General features: G+C 45.7%; 1 protein-coding gene across 2 annotated transcripts in view; it reads left to right on the top strand.

Annotated features, from left to right (window-relative positions):
* The first annotated feature begins 1,265 nt into the window (after positions 1–1,265).
* The window catches only part of PIK3CD (phosphatidylinositol-4,5-bisphosphate 3-kinase catalytic subunit delta), a 37,921-nt gene continuing 17,092 nt past the window's right edge, over positions 1,266–22,094 (top strand). The window contains exons 1-8 of one of the 2 annotated variants that reach the window (XM_035119821.3): positions 1,266–1,589; positions 8,156–8,319; positions 12,643–12,871; positions 13,654–13,886; positions 14,668–14,847; positions 15,765–15,914; positions 17,037–17,126; positions 18,879–19,100. In XM_035119821.3, coding sequence (XP_034975712.1) covers positions 8,179–8,319; positions 12,643–12,871; positions 13,654–13,886; positions 14,668–14,847; positions 15,765–15,914; positions 17,037–17,126; positions 18,879–19,100 — 1,245 coding nt within the window. In that variant the 5' untranslated portion in view covers positions 1,266–1,589; positions 8,156–8,178. Of the gene's footprint in view, positions 1,590–6,258; positions 6,395–8,155; positions 8,320–12,642; positions 12,872–13,653; positions 13,887–14,667; positions 14,848–15,764; positions 15,915–17,036; positions 17,127–18,878; positions 19,101–22,094 lie in introns of those variants that run through there. The other variant, XM_060276227.2, reaches the window with a different exon arrangement.

Genomic DNA, 22,094 nt, shown 5'->3' with positions numbered 1-22,094 from the left:
CAGGTTTAATACAGGATTAATAGCTAGAATAGAGATAGGCTAGTAACAGTAAATGTTATATAGACTGGATTAGTGACCTGTTCAACATGTGGCGTGAGTCCAACGGAACGGCAACTCCGTGCCACGACAACGGAGAGGGTAGCACAAAGGAGAATATGAAAAATGTTTCAAAGCCGCTTATCAAAGATGAACTGGATGGAATGTTCTTCAATGGGTCTTGAGATGGAAACACAAAGCCGTGTACGTGGATCAATCACAGGAAGTCGAATCAAAGCCACCACCCTGATGGGAATAACACAGGAGCATGGGAGAGGAAGAGAAGAGTTTTGGATTTGATATCCCGCTTTATGACTACCTGAAGGAGTCTCGAAGCGGCTAACATTCTCCTTTCCCTTCCTCTCCCGCAACAAACACTCTGTGAGGTGAGTGGGGCTGAGAGACTTCAAAGAAGTGTGACTAGCCCAAGGTCACCCAGCAGCTGCATGTGGAGGAGCGGAGACGCGAACCCGGTTCCCCAGATTACGAGTCTACCGCTCTTAACCACTACACCATACTAGCTCTCTTACCACACTGGTATTAGAGATACCTGAGGGTATGTTCTGTGGGTCGTGATTATGGATCTTTTTTGTTTCCCAGTGAAATCTGAGTGTCTGTCTGGGACACCTTGTGGGCCCCATGGTGGTAATAGGCACTGAACTGGCAACCCCTCGTATGGGAGATGGAATGGAGTATTCTGAAGTAGGTGGTGTTGTCCAGCTGGCACCATGAACAAGAGGACTCCGCATTGCAATATTTTGTTAAAGGCCCTACTAGATATATCTAAAAGGCCACCGATGCTCATTGTGCTGCATTGAACATGTTTAACAGCTAAAATTGTGCATTAACTTTTCTTTTTTTAAAAAAAACCCAAATATTGGCCGAGAAAAGTCAGATGTTTAAATGGACTTTTCAGACATCTCGAATCACTCCACACTCTGGATAAAACAGCTGGAAGAATGTTTTTAAGTGAAATACGTTTTTTAAGTTTAATACGTAATGGTTTTCCTAATGTTTTAACCGTTTTAGGACTTTGCTTCCGTTTTCAGACGTTCCATCTCTTTGCCGCCCTGCGCTCCTCGAGGGGGGGAGGCAGGGTGCAAATTCAAGAAGCAATGGCAATGCCGCAGGGCATCCTGTGTGGGGCTGCCCTTGGAGGCTGTTCCGGCCGGGATGGTTGCCTGGGCTTGAGGGCTGATGGGAGTTGTAGTCCAGAACCATCTGGAAGGTAGCCGGTTGAGGAAGGCTGACCCTAACGTGTTGCTTTTGTGCGTGTTGCCTGCGAGAAAAAGTTGTCTGCAAACGCTTCCTGTTGCCGCAGAGACTTTGCAAACGGTCCCTTGGAAAGCGCCAAGCCCAGCCTTCGGGAAGGAGGGGGGTGCCGAAGACTTCCTAGGCCGGCGTTCTCCAGATTCTCGGTGGCAAGGTTTATTTTATTTTATTTTCAGTTCAGTTCATTTTTATTTTTATTTTTATTTTCATTTTCAGTCGGCGCCGGTTAAGAGATCCGCTTGCTTTCCTGCTGGCGAAGGGATCATGGATGCTACCTCCAGGTCAGTAGAAGGGGTGGTGGGCGCATCATGAATAAAGATTTGACACTGTATTTCAGCCTCTGCCCTCCCAGGAATTCAGTCTTCTCCAGCAGCTGGCCCTACTCGGAGTAGACCCATTGAAGTTAATGGGCTCGGCTCGTTTAGGCTCCTGAATTTCCTTACTCTGAGATGGATCGTAGCAGGCGGCAACGCTTGGTTTATTCTGGGTTGTATCCAGCCCTTACTCAGAGTAGACCCGTTGAGATTAATGGGCAAGGCTAGCCCAGGCGCAATACTTTTGAATGGGTGTACTTGTGAGTAAAACCTAGCAGGGATGCAATCCTCTGACTTTTATCCTGACTTTGAATTCCACCCCATTCCAGTCCTCCCAATTTAGGAGCACATGAATGATGCTTGTTTTTCTCTGTGATTCTCTTTCTTTTCCTTTTTTTTTTTGAAGAGGTGGAGGGGGGACGGGACTTCTCTGGGCTGAATTCCAGTCCTGTGACCCAGAGAGGTAAATGTGAAATGGAGGTGAATGGGAATCTATATTAGTTTCTAACGGTTGCTATGTGCACGTATAAGACCTTGAGCGCAGTGCCTCTGAGCATGTTCAGAGTGCCCTTAGAACACTGTCTTCCACCAACTCAAACTGTTCATTCAGCCTGGTGTTCCGGCAGAGGACTTTCCCAGCAGATGCTGCCTGATTTATTTTAACTGCAGGTCATGGTGGGGACCTTCTGTTTCTGTGAGACATTAAACATTTCAGATTTGGCCATGAGAGATGCAAGGGGTCTATGTCAGAAGGTTGTGACATTATATGTGCCTTTGTTATCCATGAGAATCTTTCAATAAAAACAAATTAATGATAATAATATTTGCCTGCCTCTCAGCATCCTGACCTAAGGTGGGTCACCACAGCAGACACACTTACATTATTGGATTAAAAAGTGGATCCCCAAAATCATGTTTGGGCTAAAGGTTTGGCCTTGATCTGAAAAGCTGGAGGACTGTTGCAAAGTATATAAAATGTTAAAATTGGGGCTTAGAGGTCTGAAATAAAGGATGTCAATTTTGCAGTTGGGGTGGTAGATATTGTTGCTTCAGTGTTATGGGGAGAGGGGAGGAGTGGTCTTACTGGGGGGGTGTATGTCTTTGTATGGAGCAGACTTGATTTTTTTTTTTAAGGATGCTGAGTTCTCTGCAGCTCAAGAGCTATGGGGTTGCTAATATTCATTGTGGGGCCAACTGTTTGCTTCTTTCTCCTCAACCTTTTGAAGTATGGTATGTTCTGAAAATAGTTTTACTTTGATTTTTACAAAAAAAAGCAGAAGTATTATATGCCACGCTCTTCAGTTTTAACCCAGGCAAGAAATAAATAACACCACGGGTGGAGTCTGTACTGGTTTGTTTATCTCAGCCTTGAAGCTAATCCCTGTTTTGGTGCAAGATCTTCTCATTTCTTTCTTTATTTTAAAGGGGCATGCATTTTTAAGACTTTAGTCCTCATAGCTATAGAGAGAAGCTTGACAAAGCTCCTGTGCAAGACTCAGTATTCTGAGAATTTCAGTATGCATTCATTTATAAGAGGGCTTGCATTTCTAATATTCTAGTCCTCATTGTTACAGGGGGGTGGGGAAAGCTTGTGAAACATATGGGCAGCATTTGGCTGCTGGGAAAGGTTTAATCTTCCTTTGAATTATGTATCGGTATATACAAACATGCATTGTATTGGTCTCCTCCCAGCTTTATTATCACTCTCCGGAATAAGTCATCCTCTTCCTGTTATGCTTTGAAAATACCCCTAGCAAATAAATGCATCATCTTTGCAGATGTCTCCCCCCACCCCCCACCCCCCAGTGTGGCCTGTAGAGGTTTTTCTTTCATGTTGTTTTGTTATCGTAAGTGCAAGTTTGCCTGGCATCTAAGTGCCTGGCAAGTCAGATTTATAATAACGAAGCACTTAGTGTAGGGCTACTGCGTTATCAAGGGGAATAATAATTCGCTCTCTTAGCTAGCCGAGTAATATTTCTGCCTCTGTGACCTGTAGATGGACAGGGCTGGCTGGTAAACTAGCTTTGTTCCTGGGGTCCGTTGTGTGTGGGGTAAGCTGGATTCTATACGCACCCCATTGAGCCATGCACTCATGCGCCCAAGCACCTAAGCGCTGAAGCACTTGAGCACACCCCCTCTGAAGGCCGAAGAGGAAAATGCAGGAAGGTGGCATAAGATTCCAGAAATGGAATGGGAGGTCAGCAGCCATGGACTCATGATGTCACAGCTATGACATCACCGGCACTGGCCTTTAGCTCCATGTGCTGCTAGAACAAAACATCTCTTCCCTGCGGGGGGGGGGGGGGGAGGAAGAGGAAAGTATTTGCTTGCTGTGTCAAGAACTCCTGTTTCTCAGCAACTGTTGTTGGCAATCTTGCCTGTGCTGGGAAACTGGAACGTAACTGAGAACAGGCACTGTCTGGACTGATTTTATTGATGGCTGTGGACTCTGCTTGGAAACGACCTGGTCTGTTTTTTTTTATTTAAAAAAAATCTCAAGTGACCCCAAACAGCATTGCGTTCTGCTTGTTACTCAGTGTTCAGCACAAACACTACTGTCAGGAGGGAACATCTGATTCCGCAGCAATCTGTGTCCTCCCCCCAAAAAAAATCATTTGGATGGCATGCTCCAAAGCAGAGCTATTTTGAATTTTCATTCTGCAGTATTTTCCGTGCCATTGGCTGCCTTTGGATGTTTTGTCAGCATTGAGCTGTAACATTTTTAAGATAATATTCTGAGTTAGGAACCTAGGAAGCTGCCTTGCCATTGTTCCACCTACGTGTAGTGCTGTTCCACCTGAGTTGAGTGATGGGCATGTTTGGGGAGCATGTGGGAGGTCCCAAATCCAGTCCTTATCAAAGGGGTGAGGAACCAGTGGTCCTCTACATCAGTGTTTCCCAACCTTGTGCCTCCAGATGTTTTGAGACTACAATTCCCATCATCCCTAGCTAGCAAGACCAGTGGTCAGGGATGATGGGAATTGTAGTCCGAAAACAGCTGGAGGCACAAGGTTGGGAAACACTGCTCTAGATGTTTTCAGTTTGCTCTAACCATCTCTAACCATTGGATGGTGGGAGTTGGGAGCCCAACTACACCTAGAGGGTCGCAAGTTCCCCATCCCGGAACTAGACTGCCACTTTCCTTTACTGCCCCTACCTGCCTCCATCACTTGACTTCACTGCCCTGCGTTTGAATCATAGAATTGTAGAGTTGGAAAGGAGCACAATGGTTATCTACTCCAACCCCCCTGCAATGCAGGAATCTTTCACCCAATGTGGGACTCGAACCCATGACCCTGAGTTTGAGTCTCCTGCTCTACCGACTGAGCTATCCAGCCTCAACTCTGCCTTCCTCTAAATGTTGCTGGACTGCAACCCTACCATCTCTGACTGCTGGCCCTGCTGGTTGCGGCTAATGGGTGCTGGAGTCCAGCAAAGCCTTCCTAGCCTGCCATCTCTGCTTAGAAGTGTGGTGCAGCAGTGAGAGAACTTCCAAGTTCAAAATCTACCACTCTGCTATCTCTTGGGCTTCTTACCTACCTCACAAGGCTGTTGTGAAATTTGTGAAATGCAGTGGATGGGGGTGGGGGTGGGAGAGAGGAAGAGAATCAGGTACAGTACTTCATCTAGAAGCCTTGAGCTCTTTGGAGGACAGATGGGATAGAAAATGTGAAAAATAAAAGTATCATTTTGTTGACAGGTGACAGGTAAAAACTCCTCTCTGTATGAGACTCTGGAAATTTGCTGCCAGTCAGAGCAGGCGAATCCAGGGTAGATAGATCAGTGACCATGCTTAGTTGGCATCCACATTTAAAACCACATTTAATGCACAATGAAAGCACATGACTCCCCTCAAAATAACCCTGGGAACTGCGGTTTGCTAAGGGTGGTGGGAATTGTAGTTCCATAGAAGTAAGCTACAGTTCCCAAGAACGGTTTCCCCAAAGAATCCTGGCTACCTTCGTTTGTTAAAGGTTCTCAGAATTGTAGCTCTGTGGGGGTATGTGTAAAGTAGTTCCCAAAGAATCATGGGAACCACAGTTTATTAAAAGGGCTGGGAATTGTAGCTCTGTGTGGGAGCAAACAACAGTTCCCAGGATTCTTCTTTGTTGGGGGGAGTATCATGTACCTTAAGGGATTTGTAGTCATTTCAGGTGATGTGATGTGAGCAGGAATTGCTAACTCTCACCCTGCGCTAATATATTTCAAATACAGCTGGAGTCTCATGGGGTGGCACCAAATGTGTGTGTGTCCCGTCCCCCGTCCCCTGTCCCCCGACCGCTCACCCCCGCCGAGTCATCCCTGGCTCAGCTTTTGCATCTGTAACTCAAAACAAGCAACAGTCATAAATGCTTCTGGCATGCCAAAGCTCATCTTGTAAACATGTCTGGGGTTTGATGTGTGTGTCCCGGCTGCAGAGGACAGGGAGGGTGTCAGTGAAACCTCTTATATATTTCCTCTACTGAGCCCCCCCCCTCAGCCCCCCACCCCCACCCCCGTGCTTATATTTCCTTCCCTTCCTAGGAAGTTGAATGTGTGGTTTGTGGTGGCTGCATCTGGACCTGAAGCGATACCAAAAGGGCTCAACAGATAATATTTCTTTCTCTCTCTTTTTTTTTTAAGCAAGAACCACAGACTGCATTTCTGGGAATTTTTGCACCCAGCTTAGCAACAGATGAGGACATGGCATGCACACTCTGAGGGGCTGGCATGCAAAAGTGGTGAAGATTGACAAATGGCACCCAAGGGTCCTGCAAGCTGCATTATTTGGGGTAGGGTGGGTTGTTGCTTCACACACACACACACACACCCTCTTTCCCAGAAGGTTCTGGTGCCTCCTAGTCCTTTAGCAGGTGTATTGTGGTTAGCAAGTCGGCACCTGGCACTGTCAGGATTTACCTGGAGATGCTGCACTGGGAAGAAACCTCACCTGTTGAATCTCTGCCTCTTGTGTACCGTGTTTCTCATATTTTAAGGCATCCCTAAAAAATAAGGCATGGCAGGATTTTCCAGACCTGGTGAAATATAAGGCATACCCTGAAAATAAGACATGCTGGTACGGTATGGCAGGGCACGCCGCGCCAAGTCCCGACCCAGCGGGACCCAGCAAGGGCAGCAGTGCGCGCTTTGCCGAGCCCCGACTGAGCGGGAGCTGGCAAAGGCAGCAGCCCGCCGCCGGCTTGGAGCTCGAGCCGGCAAAGGCAGCAGCGGCGCTTTGCCGAGCTCCACCGAATCGGGTGAGAATTGCGTTCGTACCCCTGCCTTGCAGCCTCCGACCCTTCACCCAGGGCGTTCACACATGCATCCCCACCCCCGACCCGCGTCCTCGTCTACCGGTACCTGAAAGCTGCGCACGCGGCATTCCAGCACAAAGCCGCCAGCCAGCGTCGGAAGAGGAGAAGGAGGTGTCGCCGAGAAACTTTGCCGAGCTCCAAGCCGGCGGCGGGCTGCTGCCTTTGCTGCTTTCCGCTCCGTTGGGGGGGGAGCAGGAAGTCGCTCGCAACTTTCCGGATCCCTCCCCGCCGGTCTCCTCCTCCTTCCCACTGCGCCTCCCCTTTCTGGGTTTCTCGGCGACACCTCCTTCTCCTCTTCCGACGCTGGCTGGCGGCTTTGTGCTGGAATGCCGCGTGCGCAGCTTTCAGGTACCGGTAGACGAGGACACGGGTCGGGGGTGGGGATGCATGTGTGAACGTCCTGGGTGAAGGGTCGGAGGCTGCAAGGCAGGGGTACGAACGCAATTCTCACCTGATTCGGTGGAGCTCGGCAAAGCGCCACTGCTGCCTTTGCCGGCTCGAGCTCCAAGCCGGCGGCGGGCTGCTGCCTTTGCCAGCTCCCGCTCAGTCGGGGCTCGGCAAAAAATAAGACGCCCCCGAAAATAAGCCATAGGCTTATTTTCTTGAGTAAAAAAAAATATAAGACATGACTTATAATATGAGAAACACGGTAGCTCTCTTGGGAAAGGGTGAAACATGGCTAATCTTTTTTATTTATTATTACCTTTCAGAATTAAGCATTGGAAACTTGCAGAGAGGCATAATTATTATTACATCCATCCCATCCCAGTCCAATTGAAAGGGAGACCTCTTTCCAATAATTATGGTGGGGTGGAGGTGGAAGTTTGAATTTGGGTGTGCTAGGCAACTAATGACTTCCCTTTACTACTTATGTGTCCAGAAAAAAATAGGACATCTCCCGACAACTGCCACAATCCTGGTGATATTTTTATTAACATTAATTTTGACTAATGATCAGGTAGCGAATCCATCCTCCCAAACTTCTTGGTATTTTTTTGCTCTCTCTTTTTTTTGGTTAAGTTTCTAGTCCTTAGGATTACGTTCCTTCTCATAAGGACCGCAAACTTGTTTGTCAGGAAAGACGAAAATATGATCCAGGTGCTAAATTCTTTGTTTATAAACTCCTGGCTAGTGCGGCCTGTTTGGGGGCAAAACTGAAAACCATCGCATTTCTTTCTGTCTTGAGACCTTACAGATACGTAAGTTTAACTTGTCCTCTCTGCTTCTCCTTGGTGGCAGGTTGTAGCTGAGACCGGAGCAGGATGCCCCCTGGGATTGCTTGCCCCGTAGAATTTTGGTCCAAAGAAGCGAACCAGAGCATTCAAGTCGACTTCCTCTTACCCACTGGCATTTACTTGACCCTCTCCATTTCCTGCAATGCAAGTCTTAACACCATCAAACAGGTACTCGGCTCTTTCTCTTTTTATCTTTCTCCATCGCAACGGAGTTGCCAAACTCATTCCACATGTTTTCTGTAAGCAAGAGATTGTGCAAGGTCCTGAGGTTCTCTGATGCATCCCAAGCCAGGGCTGGAAAAATTCCATGAAGCTAAAATGTTGTTAGTGAAAAGAACTAACAACGTATTCACCCAAGGGCCAAATGTGGCCCTCTAAGCTTCTCCGTTTGGCACCCTGGACTCTCTCCCAAGACACACCTCTCAACAGCCCTGCCCTACTCCCGCCTCACCTAGTCAGATGGGCAGGGTACTACTGCTGCTGCTGCTACTACTACTAAAATTATTATTATTATTATTATTATTATTATTATTATTATTATTATTATTTATTATTCCCAGCTAGGATAGGTCATTGAACCTCTTGCTTGCTTTCCTGGACGAAGGACAGAGACAGATCTCTCTGTCTGTAGTCTACTATACAGAGATGAAATTTGCATTCATTGCCCCACCTACTTTCCCCTCTGGCCCCTCCCACCATCGGATTGCGGCCCCTGGAAAGCTGCCCAGAAAGGAATGTGGTGCTTTATTTGAGAATGGTTTCCGGTCCACCTTCTGGCCCTTGCAGAGAACTGTATGCACCTTTCAGACCCTCCCAGCAGCCAGCATCAAAGGCAGAAATCCTTGTATTTCCCCAGCCTTGGAGTTTAGAAGCCAGCTGTTTTGTTACAGGAGCTGAAGTGCAACCCAGACAAAGCAGAAAGTCACTCTCTGTTTATCAAATAAAGGAAGTGGCAGTCAACCTGTTCGAGGTGAGATTGCACTTCCCCTTCTTAAAAGATCCAAGATTGCACCTTTGCAGGTGCGTCTAAGACCTCATCTACCGGTATTTCAGAAAATGCCCACATTTAGTTTTACTTACCTACCTGTTTCTCTGTCGTTAAAAAACAATCCAAGCAGTTAATTTGATTCCTTCGCCCCCAGGACTTTTATGTCAAAAACTTGCTGTGATACCTCAGTTAGCGCATTTGAATTAGTTTACAGGACAGGGCAAAAATTTCAGGAGTATGATCCTGATTTTGGGTACCAGTGGCCTGGCTAGCTATGGTGAGGCACCAGAAAGATCCATGGGGTGGGAGCACCATTGAGCATTGTTATCATGAAATGTGTCATGTTGCCATGGTGGAAAATTACCACAAAACTCCAACTTACTCAGGGGACAAATTAAAGCAACTTGGTGGCGATTTGGCTTAACTTTACCATATTCCAAGGACACATTCCAGGCTAGCAAGATGCTCAGAGTGCAGTAAAGAAGGACCAGGGAAGGTGTGGCCTCGGGAGAGGGAGTGTGGTTTGGAGAGAGTTCTGAGGGCCAGATAAGAGAGGCTTTGAGGGCCGGCTCCCCCCCCCCCCCGGTCCTGAAGTTATTGGTTAAGCTAACAAAATTAAAACCACAGCAAAGGTCCACTGTCACATGACGCAAAGCTCTGGAAGTCATAAGGCTTCCTATGTTTATACATCTGTTGTTTTCAGAACCACCTGCAAACAAAACAACACAAGCAGTTCTTTCCCAGAATCTGGGCATTGTCCGAAGGTATGTTTCGTGAACAACGTTCTGTGCAGGAGAAAGAACACTTGGCATTGTTTGAATGGAGAGGAATTGTTTCTTTCCTCGTGCCACTGGTTTTACGCAATACAATATGACAAAATAAACAAAATAAAATAACCCCAACCATACACAATCAAAGCAGATTACAGGAATGATATAAGGCACACCAGAGAAATGGAAAGCAATGCATTTATTTTGCAAACGTGAAAATGCTAGGATGTTTTAAGAACCCCCATGTGCATGCATGTAGAGTAATGGGATGGAGAAGTCTGGATGAACAGTACGTAAAACGCCCCAGCTTATATTCACCAGCATCTCTAAGTGGGGCTGGGAAGTCCTTGTGCCTGAAATCCTGGAGAACTGCTGCCAGCCAGTGTGGGTAATATTGAGCTCAAGGGACCAGTTGTCGAACTCAGTATAAGACAGCTTTCTGTGTCTTAAGGGAAAGGTTTCAGCTCAGAGTCAGTGCATCTGCTTTGCACATAGAAGGTCTGAGGTTCTATCCCTGGTGTCTGGGAGTGTCTGGTGTCTGAAACCCCAGAGAGCAGCCAGTGTAGACGGTAGTGAGCTAGACAGATAAATGGTCCTACTTGGTATAATGTACAATATGTGTTGTAATGTTCCTTATGTAACAAACACAACCAGGAATAAGACCCACAGAAATATAAATTATATAAAAATATCAACATATTTACAATGTATATAATGTATAGTGATAGATAGATAGATAGATAGATAGATAGATAGATAGATAGATAGATGAATGAGCTGGTAGAGCATGAGTCACTTAATCACAGGGTTGTGGGTTTGAACCCCATGCTAGGCAAAAGATTCTTGCATTGCAGGGGGTTGGACTAGATGACCCTTGGGGATCCCTTCCAACCTTCCAACCCTATGATTCTGTGATCTGTAATGTACTTCAAAATATGAACAACGTAAAAAGTAGTCATTCCGTAGTCATTCTTCATTGCTTTATTTTTATGGGTTTTTTTTAAAAGCACATTTCAAGTATATTTACAGTATGCACCTGTGGGTCTTAACTGTTGGCTCAATATAAGGCAGGCTTCCTCAACCTTGGCCCTCCAGATGTTTTTGGCCTACAACTCCCATGATCCCTAGCTAGCAGGACCAGGGGTCAGGGATGATGGGAATTGTAGTCTCAAAAACATCTGGAGGGCCGAGGTTGAGGAAGCCTGATATAAGGCAACTTCGTATATCATAAGGGGAAGTCTCGCCGGTAGAACACCTGCTAAACACAGAGGATTCCTAGTTCATTATTTAAGTGTTTCCAATCCCTTTCCCCAGAATTCACCCTGTGAACAAACTTGAACTCGGCTAGCTACCTTGATTGGACTCCCATCTTAGGGAAAGCACCTGTTCAGATGTTGATGGGGCAACTCATACGAGGGGCTCATCTTCACTGTGCATTTGAAGCAGCAGCATACTACTCCAAACAGCCATGGCTTCCTCCACAAAGAATCCTGGGAACTGTAGTTTGTTAAGGGTGCTGAGATTTGTTAGGAGGTCCCATTCCCCTCATAGAGCAGCAGTTCCCAGGGTTCCCTGGGAAAGGAGTATAGGTTGTTAAGCCACTCTGTGACGGGAATAGGGGGGTCTCTCTTCCCAACTCTCAGTACCCTTAACAAACTACAGCTCCCAGTATTCTTTGGGGAAGCCATGAGTGTTTAAAGTGGTGTCATAGTGCTTTAAATGTATAGTGGGGATGGGAGCAAGGGAGGGAGAGGGGGGAGGGAATAAGGTGTATACAGTGCTTTTTTTCTTAAATTTTTTTTTTAGGGGTACTCTCATTTCTCTCATTTTCCTACTCGTATTGAAATACTGCCCCTCAATGATGCCAAACTTAGATTCACAAAATGTTTAGGGGGTATGTGTACCCCTGTGTCAGCCCAGAGAAAAGCGCCGTAGTGTCAAAAGAATTCTAACTTCAGTGGACTTTGAATACCTAGGATCTGAGTACAAATTGCCAACTGCTTTTCCATACAAACTCTACTGCTCAGATCCAAAGGTCTTTGCAATACAAAAATGAAGAGCAAACAACGAAACACAGCATCTGTACAGAGAGGCACAAATAAGCTACAAACATGACTAAGGTTTTTGAAAATAAAAATGGGATGGCAGCTCTTAATTAGGTTAGATTGTGGTCATGATAGAAAGAAGTGAGGCTGGAAGTGATTTGATCCGTTTTAACGGCTGAGAACAGATTTCTTTCCCCCCAGACATAGAGACTTATCGTTGTTTAATTGATCAGTCACATTAGCATTTTTAAAGCATTTCCTTCCTTAGATGTGCAAAAAATTGCTTTATTTTTTGTGGATAGCCTAAATATCAAACCTGCTGATGATTCGTTTTATGTGTGTGAACACCAGAAGCAGCCTAACAATTGCTTTTTTAAAAAAGAAAAAGAAAAAAAAATGGAAATAAAGGGCTGGATCCAGTGTTCGTCCTATTCAGAGTAAGTCTATTGAGATTAAGTTAGTCATGCCCATTAATTTCAATGGTTCTCCTTTGAGTAGGACTAATGTTCAATACAACCCAGTGCAAAGAAACGGGAACTATTTCTTTTCTTTTTTTAAAAAAAGTTTGTAAAGCAGGAATAGGAATGTTGGTGAGGGCAGCAGGTTGGTGTGGGGAGTCCTGGCTCTAGAGGGTCAAATATTCTGATCCCAGAATAAGGCACCTTCTCCTCCTCTCCCTGTGTTTCAGATGGTCTGGCACCATGCTCAGTTTGAGCCCCTCTTCCACATGCTCAGTGGCCCAGAGTCCTACGTCTTCACCTGCGTCAACCAGACAGCCGAGCAGCAGGAGTTGGAGGACGAACAGCGGAGGCTCTGCGATGTCCAACCCTTCCTGCCGGTCCTGCGGCTTGTGGCCCGTGAAGGCGACCGAGTTAAGAAGCTGATCAACTCTCAGATCAGCCTCCTCATTGGCAAAGGTGAGGCCCAACCTCGAGGGGTGGTAACTTGGGTTGAAGTAACCCAGCCTTGCCCTGCTTGCCGCCTTCCAGGTGGTTTGGACTATTGACTCCCATCAGCCCCTGGTGTTGTTGTCATACTTATATCCTACCTTTCCTCCAAGGAACTCCAGTATAGTTTAATATTCACAACAACCCTGTGAGGGAGTTCAGGCCAAGAGCTGTATGGCTGAGTGTTAGGACGGAGACACTGATGTGAGAGCACTTTCAAAAGTTGCTCAATCCCATCCATTGTTTTGGTTGCCCCTTTCCGAACCTTTTTCCAATTCTATGATTTGTCTGAAAATAGTGGGGTTACGGCAGTGGAAGCAGAACCCCTGTGAAGCTTAAAAACAACATATTAAACTCATTCTGCATGCCTGCTTTGTAGTTTGTTTTCCTCTTTTATTTTTCATGTGTTGTTATAATTGGTCGCTCTGTTTTATATACATTATGAAAAAAATATTTACAAGAATAACAACTTAGAACTCTAAGAATCCCAATTGCAAAATCATTTCAGTTTATGACTCTTCTATGGGTGCTGCCCATCCATTTTTAAGCAACACCCCCCAAATGCTTTCATAAGGACTGGAAACTTAAAAGTTGGGAAATATTTAAAAGATGCCATTATATTAGAGTGATGGCATTGCCTGGTTCTACATCACAGATGGCACCCCTCACATTCAAAAAACTATTATTATTATTATTATTTTTGTTGTTGTTGTTATTATTAAAAAAAATTCTTGGGGATTTACTATTGTCAGGCCTGCATGAGTTTGACGCCTTGTCTGACCCGGAAGTGAACGACTTCCGCACCAAAATGCACCAGTTCTGTGAGGAGAGAGTGACCAGGCGGCAGCTGCTGAGCTGGAAAGCCTGGATGGAGTACAGCTTCCCCGTGCAACTGGAACCCTCGTCTAGCAGTCTCGGAAGAAAGAGCCCCCTCCAAGTCCCCAACAAGAACATCTTTGTCAACGTCAAGTTTGAGTCCGGAGGGGTAAATCCACAAGCCTTTTCAATCTTAGCAACTTTTTTTAATAAAAAAAATAATACTCGTATTTATTTAATGTGGAATGCATGCAGCTTTTGCAGTTTGCACGAGAACAGATCTCTGCCCGCAAAGAGCTTACAATATAAGATTTGGCATAAGGGGAAACAGAGAGGGGGAAGCAGGGCCTAAACAGTGAGGAAAATGTGCGGCATAAGGCAGCTTCCTATGTCATAAGTGGTCAGGCATCTGCTTTTGCATGCAGAAGGTCCCAGGTTCAATCCCCAGCATCTCCAGGTCGGGCTGGGAGAGACTCCCTGTGTGGAATCTATAGATAAGCATATAGACAACAGTTTTTTTATTATCATATTTATTTGTTAGTAACTTTACAAAGAAAAAAAGCCTCTCAGAGCAACTTAGCATTATAAAATGCACCAGCAAATAACAATAAAAAATAAAAAATATAAAACAATGTATAAAATATGGATTGATAGTGCTGTCTATATACTGACAAATCATAAGATTATTGGTTTCGTTTTGTACTTATTTTTATTACGTATTTTGTGTTTTTTATATTGTAATTTTATGTTCTGAACTGCCTTGAGATCTATGGATGAAGGGCAGTATACAAATTTAATTAATATTACTACTAATATACTATTTAATTCTGGAATTTTACTGAGAACCATGAGGACTAGAGTCATAATTTTTTTTTTTGCAGGGGAATAGGCCATAACTCCCTGGTAGAGCAGCTTCCTGTGTTTTGCTCATTATATTTCCTTCCCTGCAGGAAAGTTTCACCTTCCAGATCTCTCCCAAGGAATTCCCCGTGACACTGATGAGCTATGCTGTCAAGAAGCAAGCCACAATTTTTCGGCACCAAAGAATGAATAGCCCGGAGGAATACACCCTGCAGGTTAACGGGAAATGTGAATATCTGTACGGGAACTACCCTCTCTACCAGTTCCAGGTGTGTGCTCCCCTCCCCTACCTTTTGTCTCACTGACTAGCTGGGAAAGGGCAGAGAAGGCAAAGGATATTAGTTCCCTGAGCAGAATGGGCTTTTCGCTTTCTGGGAGGACCCTGTTTGGGAAGCCACTGGGCCAGACCAGTGGTTTATCTAGCTCTGTACTGTGTACAGAGACTCTCCATACTTTCCCAGCCCTATCTGGCGATTCCAGGGATTGAACCGAGGACATCTTGCACACAAGGCAGATGCTGTATCCCTAAGCTACAACCCCTATCTTAAGACCCAGGAAGCTGCCTTTTACTGACTCAGACCATTGAGCTCAGTGCAGTTTGCACGGACTGGCAGCAGCTCTCTCAGATTTAATATAGGAATCTTTCCCAGCTCCACTTGGCCTGCCTTTAAAAATATACATGTCCAGTTTATTTTATTTTTATAGCAAGGCAAGCCTCTGATTTATTCCTATACTCTATCTATTTTAAAAATTTATTTTATTTTATTTTGACATTATTTATTTTGACATGTGCACCAAAGTGATCACAAGGAGAACCATTTAGTTCACTGGGGGACACTGGGAAGGAGACCATAGAGAGGAGTGCAAGCTCTTTCTGTGCTAGGGATACCTGTGCACAGGTACCCACCATTCTGTCATTTCAGGGGGGGGGGTAGTGGATTGGAATTCAGCATTTTTCTCATATGGGCTAGAAATGTGGTTGTTGTTTTTTATTTAAAAAATGAGATTCTCAGGATTCTGTAATTACTATATCTTTTCTCTGAGAACATAATCTGGGCCTCCCACCCTGACTTGGCCGCCGTTCCCAATTCCTGTAGCCTTGCAACTCCTTTTCTCCTCTCATACATTTAGCGTTTTGAGCTCCTGCTACGTATATATGCTAATCTCCTTTGATCCATTCCCGCAGTACATCCGTGACTGTTTGCACCGTGGCCTCCTGCCACATCTCACAATGGTGCACTCCGCTTCCATCATGGCTCTGTGCGAAGAACAAACCAATGGGATCACTCATCCCTCAAAAGCGTCCCCCAAACCTCCTCCGGTCCCCAAGAAAAAGGTAAAGGGACCCCAGACCATTAGGGTCAGTCGTGACCGACTCTGGGGTTGTGGCGCTCATCTCGCGTTATTGGCCGAGGGAGCCGGCGTACAGCTTCCAGGTCATGTGGCCAGCATGACTAAGCCGCTTCTGGCGAACCAGAGCAGCACACGGAAACGCTGTTTACCTTCCCACTGGAGCGGTACCTATTTATCTACTTGCACTTGACGTGCTTTCAAACTGCTAGGTTGGCAGGGGCAGGAACCGAGCAATGGGAGCTCACCTCGTCACGGGGATTCGAACTGCCGACCTTCTGATCAGCAAGCTCTAGGCTCTGTGGTTTAACCCACAGCGCCACCCGCTGTAAGCCGTAATAAACAAACAAGCGAGAAAGGCATGTCCAGACACTGTGGTTTTCCCGTCTTTGAAACGGAACATGCGAAGTTTGTAGTCCATATGACATTTTCACTGGCCTGGATTACCTGGGTTTAATTTTTTACTCGTGGAAATGATGCAGCGTTTGCAGGAAGTTTTGAAGCTTTGACCTACCTCACAGGGTAGTTGTTAGGTTAAAGAAAATCATTGTAAGCTAGGAGTGGCGAAGTTCAGTCTTGGGTGTTGGATGTGGCCCTCCATGCCTCAGCCTGTGGCCCTCAGACCTCTTCCCAGGCCACACCTCCCTCCTTGCCCGCATCTCTCTTGGGTATACCTGGAGTCAGTTCTTGGACTCTGACAATGCCTCTTTCTTGCCTTGATGGGAGGCCAGAGTGGGATGTGTGCAGAAACCAGCCGAATCCAGAAAAGTAAAATTCACAGTTGTTGCTCCACCCACTTTTGCCTCAGGCCCCGCCCACCACTGGCATGTGGCCCACAGATACTTGCCCAGGAGAATGTGGCCCCTGGACAGCAAAAGTTTCCCCACCGCCTCCTGTAAGCCATCCCGTGATAGCTCGACGGAAGGGTTGGGGTAGCGATCAGAGTAATAAAGTCTGGACAGAATAACAGAAATTAAATATATCTCAATGCTTGGTGTATAGCTTTCCCAGCTTAGCTAAATAAATTGGCTGATAGTTGCCTCCTATGCTTTAGTGGTGATGTTTACCTCTCTCCCTTTTCTCCCCCCTCCCCAACCCCACATGCTAGCCCAACTCCATCTCTCTGTGGTCACTTGAGCAGCCTTACTATATCGACTTGGTGCAGGGCAGTAAGGTGAATGCTGATGAACGGATGAAGGTACTCTCCCCCTCTTTCTTTCTGCTAGACTTTCTGTGACTGCTTTTTCCTCTTCCTGCCTTGTTGTTTACTGCTTGTTGTTTTAAAAATGCTGAGATCAAAAGGCAGAAGTCATGTGCTGACTTCTCCTCTCAGCCACCACCAGCCTACATGAGACTTTTTCATTCAGCTCTTCAGACGGTGTCAGTGGCTTCCCACTACAGGAAAGGGGAGGGTTGCTGATCAGCATTCTGCAGAAGGAGAGTTCTTAGAAATTTCTGGCTGCGTGGGAGATCACTGGTTTTTGGGTGTTTGTTTGTTTTTTAAAAAAATGTGCTCCTGCATGATACAAAGCCAAAAAAAAAAAGACCAAAGAAAGCAACCCACAAATGCTGACACCTTCATAGATGTAGAAAATTGGCTCTGCAAGGTGCAGGGGAGGCTGGAACTTTGCTTCTTGAAGGTGCTACCTTTCTGCTAGCAGGGAGGGTTGTAGTTCTTTTTATTAGGTTGAAGAGCAGTCAAAAATGGCATTACCGTATTATGATGGTGATTATTTAATGTATTTATTACCCATCTTCCTCCAAGGCTGGGATTCAAAGTGGCTACCAACATTTAAAATGACATTATACAATACAAAGGAATAAAACCAAACTAGCTGGCTGAAAACATTAATTAAAAATATATCAGAACACCTCTTAAAACCAGTAGTTAAAACCCAGTTTGCCCGTTGATCAGCATTGCCTGCAAAGAGTACTTTACAAAGAGTACTATTGTTTATTTATGTCGGGTTTTGTTCAGCTTAAGTTAGAGTAGACCCATGTGCCAAAGTTCGCCATGGCCATTAATGTAATTGGATCGGCTTTGAGTTGGACGAGCACTGGACACAACCGGTTGTTACTTATTTATTTCCATTTCTATAAAACATAGGCAGCTGCCTTGTCCGGAATCAGGCCATTAGTTCATCTAGCTCAGTGCTGTCTACACTGGCTGGCAGCAGCTCTCCATGGAGATGCTGGGGACTGAACTTGGGACCTTCTGCATGTAAGCAGATGCTCTACGCACTGAGCTACTATGGTCTGTCCCCAAGTTGAAGTGATTAACAATCGAAACATAATCATATAACATACTGTAGCAGTGATTCCTGCGTTGTAGCATGTTGGACTACATGACCCTTGGGGTGCTTTGTATTTCTGCTGGGAGCCCGACCTGATGCCATTGACTGGCAGTTATCACCACTATAGAGCAATACAGTGGTGCCTCGCTAGACGAATTTAATTCGTTCCACGGGTCTTTTCTTATAACGAAAAATTCGTCTAGCGAATCCCATAGGAATGCATTGAATTTTTTTTGAATTTTCTTTTGCCCAGAGGAACGCATTAATTGAATTTCAATGCATTCCTATGGGAAACCGCGATTCGCTAGACGAATTTTTCATAAAACGAATTCGTCTAGCGAGGCAACCTCCGCTCAAAAAAATCCTTTCGTTAAGCAGAAATTTCGTTAAGCAGGGCATTCGTTAAGCGAGGCACCACTGTATGTTTATTGAGTTTTGCCAGCAGCAACTCAGCTGGAATGCAGGCCGATGAAGTATCTCCCCCTGCCTTGTTTACTAAGCAACAGAGACGGATTTGTGTCATTTTCCTTTGTCCACTCTTTTCTCTACCTGTTACCTTTTGAAGCGCACATGGGCTGAGCGCATGGCGCACGCATGCACAGAGCTGTGAGGTTGGATGGCTTGGCTCACCCTTCTCCTACATCTCCCTTTCTCAGCTGGTGGTCCAGGCGGGCCTGTACCACGGCCACGAGATGCTCTGCAAGATGGTGTCCAGCTCTGAAGTCAACGTCTGCTCAGAGCCCGTGTGGGGGCAGAGGCTTGAATTTGAGATTAACGTCTGTGACCTACCTCGCATGGCCCGGCTGTGCCTGGCGCTCTACGCCGTGGTGGAGAAAGCCAAGAAGGCAAGGTCTACCAAGAAGAAGTCAAAGAAAGCTGTAAGTCCCTCCTAGGGTTCACTGCACTGGTCTGGATCCACCCCACACAACCAAACGAGGTGGTGCAGTCTTGCAGTGGCAGGGTGGAATGTACCACTACTACACTGCTGGTTGTGTGTGAGAGAGTTTCCTCCTCTTAAAAACACCCTGCAAATAGAAAACTAGACCAGCAGGGGAGAGGGCTGAAACCTGTTTCCCTGGTGAATTCGCTTTCTTCTTGCAGGAGATATATATTTTTTAAATGTAAGAACCTTCCCCAAATGGTGTATTTCTTCCTTCAGGCACTGTCTGAAGCTGTTAATTCTATGCTATGTCTTCATAGCCAGTGTGGGGCAGTGTGGTGTAGTTAAGAGTGGTAGACTCGTAATCTGGAGAACCGGGTTCGCGTCTCCGCTCCTCCAAATGCAGCTGCTGGGTGACCTTGGGCTAGTCACACTTCTCTGAAGTCTCTCAGCCTCACTCACCTCACAGAGTGTTTGTTGTGGGGGAGGAAGAGAAAGGAGAATGTTAGCCGCTTTGAGACTTCTTAGGGTAGTGATAAAGCGGGATATCAAATCCAAACTCCTCCTCCTCCTCTTCTTCTTCTTCCTCTTCCTCTTCTTCTTCCTCTTCTTCAAGATTCTTTCCACTTCCATTCCGTGGAGGTCTTAGAATTGGGGCGCCACAAACCATGTGGATGCGGGAGATGAGGGTGAAGCAGGTCAATTTCTCCAAAGTGTGGCTCTGGTTGTTTACAACCTGAGTCTGTTATCTATGTTAGGACACAGCGATCACTTTAAAGTGTGATAGCATCCCGCAAAGGATGTGGCTGGGTGGAGCTGAGTAGTTGTATAAGGGCAGGAGGTGATTCAGTGGACGTTTCTTGTTGCCTTTCACTGAGTTCCCCCCTCCCCCACCCCCTCCTGCTTCTCTCTCTGCACTCCTTTACCTCCATCTTTAAAACCCGGGCTTACAAGCCTGGTCTGAAATCCTGGTCTAATGTTTGGAGGACCATAGGTTCCATATCCTTGATCTAAATGATTGCCCATAGGTAGTTAGCAAGATAGATACAGTCATACTTCGGTTTCAGTACGCTTCGGTTTGAGTACTTTCAGTTTAAGTACTCCGCGGACCCGTCTGGAACGGATTAATCCGCTTTCCATTACTTTCAATGGGAAAGTTCGCTTCAGGTTAAGTACGCTTCAGGTTAAGTACAGACTTCCGGAACCAATTGTGTACTTAAACCGAGGTACCACTGTACTTAGTTAGATAACAAGATAGCTAGGAAGTTAGTCAGATAGCTAACAGGGTAGCTAGCTAGATGATAGATAGAAAGTTAACTATCTTATTTAGCAAGACAGCTAGATAGACAGAAGGTTAGCTAGGTAGCAAGAAAGATAGAGAACAAGATAGCTATACAAAGAAAGCTAGCTAGCTAGGAAGCAATATAGAAAGTTAACTCCCTAGGTGGAAAACTGGCTAGTTAGCAGACAGATAGAAAGCATGTTAGGGCGCAAGATAGATAAGATAGGTAGCCTTATTGGTGCCACATCTAGGTTCACAATGCAGGCTTAAAATGCAGCAAGGTCAGTCCTCACCCCCCACTGCTTCAAATCACACTTGCATTCTGTTATATACATCAGTGCAGTGGGATATCTTTCCAAGTTGCCACTTCCCATCCACACCAGTGGTTGGAGAAGGTGTGTGGATGTCCATATGGCTTCCATTTTCAAAGACCACGTTTCTCAAGGAACTAACAGGACAGATGTGGATCGGGGCATTTACAAACCAATAGGAGCAGCACTGGATGGAGAGTGAACAGAACTGTGTACACAACCTTAAATGAAAAAGTGTGTAGGTTTTTTGAGAGTTGCAAATTCCTTATGTACAAAAATCCAGCGAGAACAAGCTTACAGGAACTGGGCTTGAGCCCTTGGACTGCATCATGCTCTGCTGAGTCATGCTGCAGCTATTCTCTGTTGCTTCCTCGGAAGATGCCGAGTCATTCACTTCTTGGACCATCTCCACCAAAGATCTCATCATTTCGAGCTTGGTCAGGAGCCAGGCCTTCTGCTGTTTTGGCTGGGTGGCTCTTAAGAAGGCTTAGAAGTTGAAAGAAGGGAGGCAGTTCGAAGTAGAGAGGTGAAGCAATATTTCCGGGTATTTATTTTCTTGGATATGTGCTGGAAGCGAGCATTGCGAAAGAAAACGGAGGAGGGTGTTTTCAGCCAGATTAATCCCTCGTCCCTGTTTACTGTGCAATTTCTTTTTTTGGGTGTGTGTGTGTTTGCTTGTTGTTGTTGTTTTTTAAAAAAGACCAGTTGGACCAGTTGACAGTTCTAACTGCCCCCCCCCATTCCAAGGTTAAGGGACTGAGCTGCAAATTTCTAATGACAAAAGCACACCAGAGTCAGAGGGAATCTAAACAAACAAGTTCAAGACCCAGTAGCCGTTCTGAGTTGATGTGAAAATGTGGGCCCTGCTTTTCAATGAATGCATTGTATGGGCAGCTTACCAACTCCTACAAAAACCAACCCCGCCCTTGAAGAAAATATAAATATATAAAACACTGTACAACTAAAAAATAAATCAGTAGCTGAAGTGCCTTTGTTTTTCTTCTGGGTTTTTAAAAGCTGCTTTGGCTCTGCTTCTGACTCTTGAACTTGTTTGTTTTCATTTTTTAAAAAGCCGCTTTGGGCTCTGGGTTTTGAATTTTTTTCTCTGTGTGCATTTAAAAAAAAGAAAGCAGACAAGTTGAAGACCCAGTAGCATACCAGAGCCAAAAAAAGCAGCTTTAAAAAAGGGTGGAGTGGGTAATTGGATCTGATCAGTGGGCCCATTCCTTATCTCCCCTTCTTACAGGCCATGTTTGATGGGTGGGCAGGACAACCCACTTGTCCATCACCTGATGTCACAGTAGCATCAGGTGACATGTTTTCCTGGTGCACGCTGCTTTGAAGGCCCGACTATCAGCTGATTGCCAGGCCTTCAAAGCAGCATTGCACCAGGAAAATA

Source organism: Zootoca vivipara, chromosome 6 (assembly GCF_965207765.1).
Source record: "Zootoca vivipara chromosome 6, rZooViv2.hap1.1, whole genome shotgun sequence".
Classification (NCBI taxonomy): domain Eukaryota; kingdom Metazoa; phylum Chordata; class Lepidosauria; order Squamata; family Lacertidae; genus Zootoca; species Zootoca vivipara.
The sequence above is the reverse complement of the archived record's forward strand: the minus strand, read 5'-3'. Positions and strand labels throughout refer to the sequence as shown.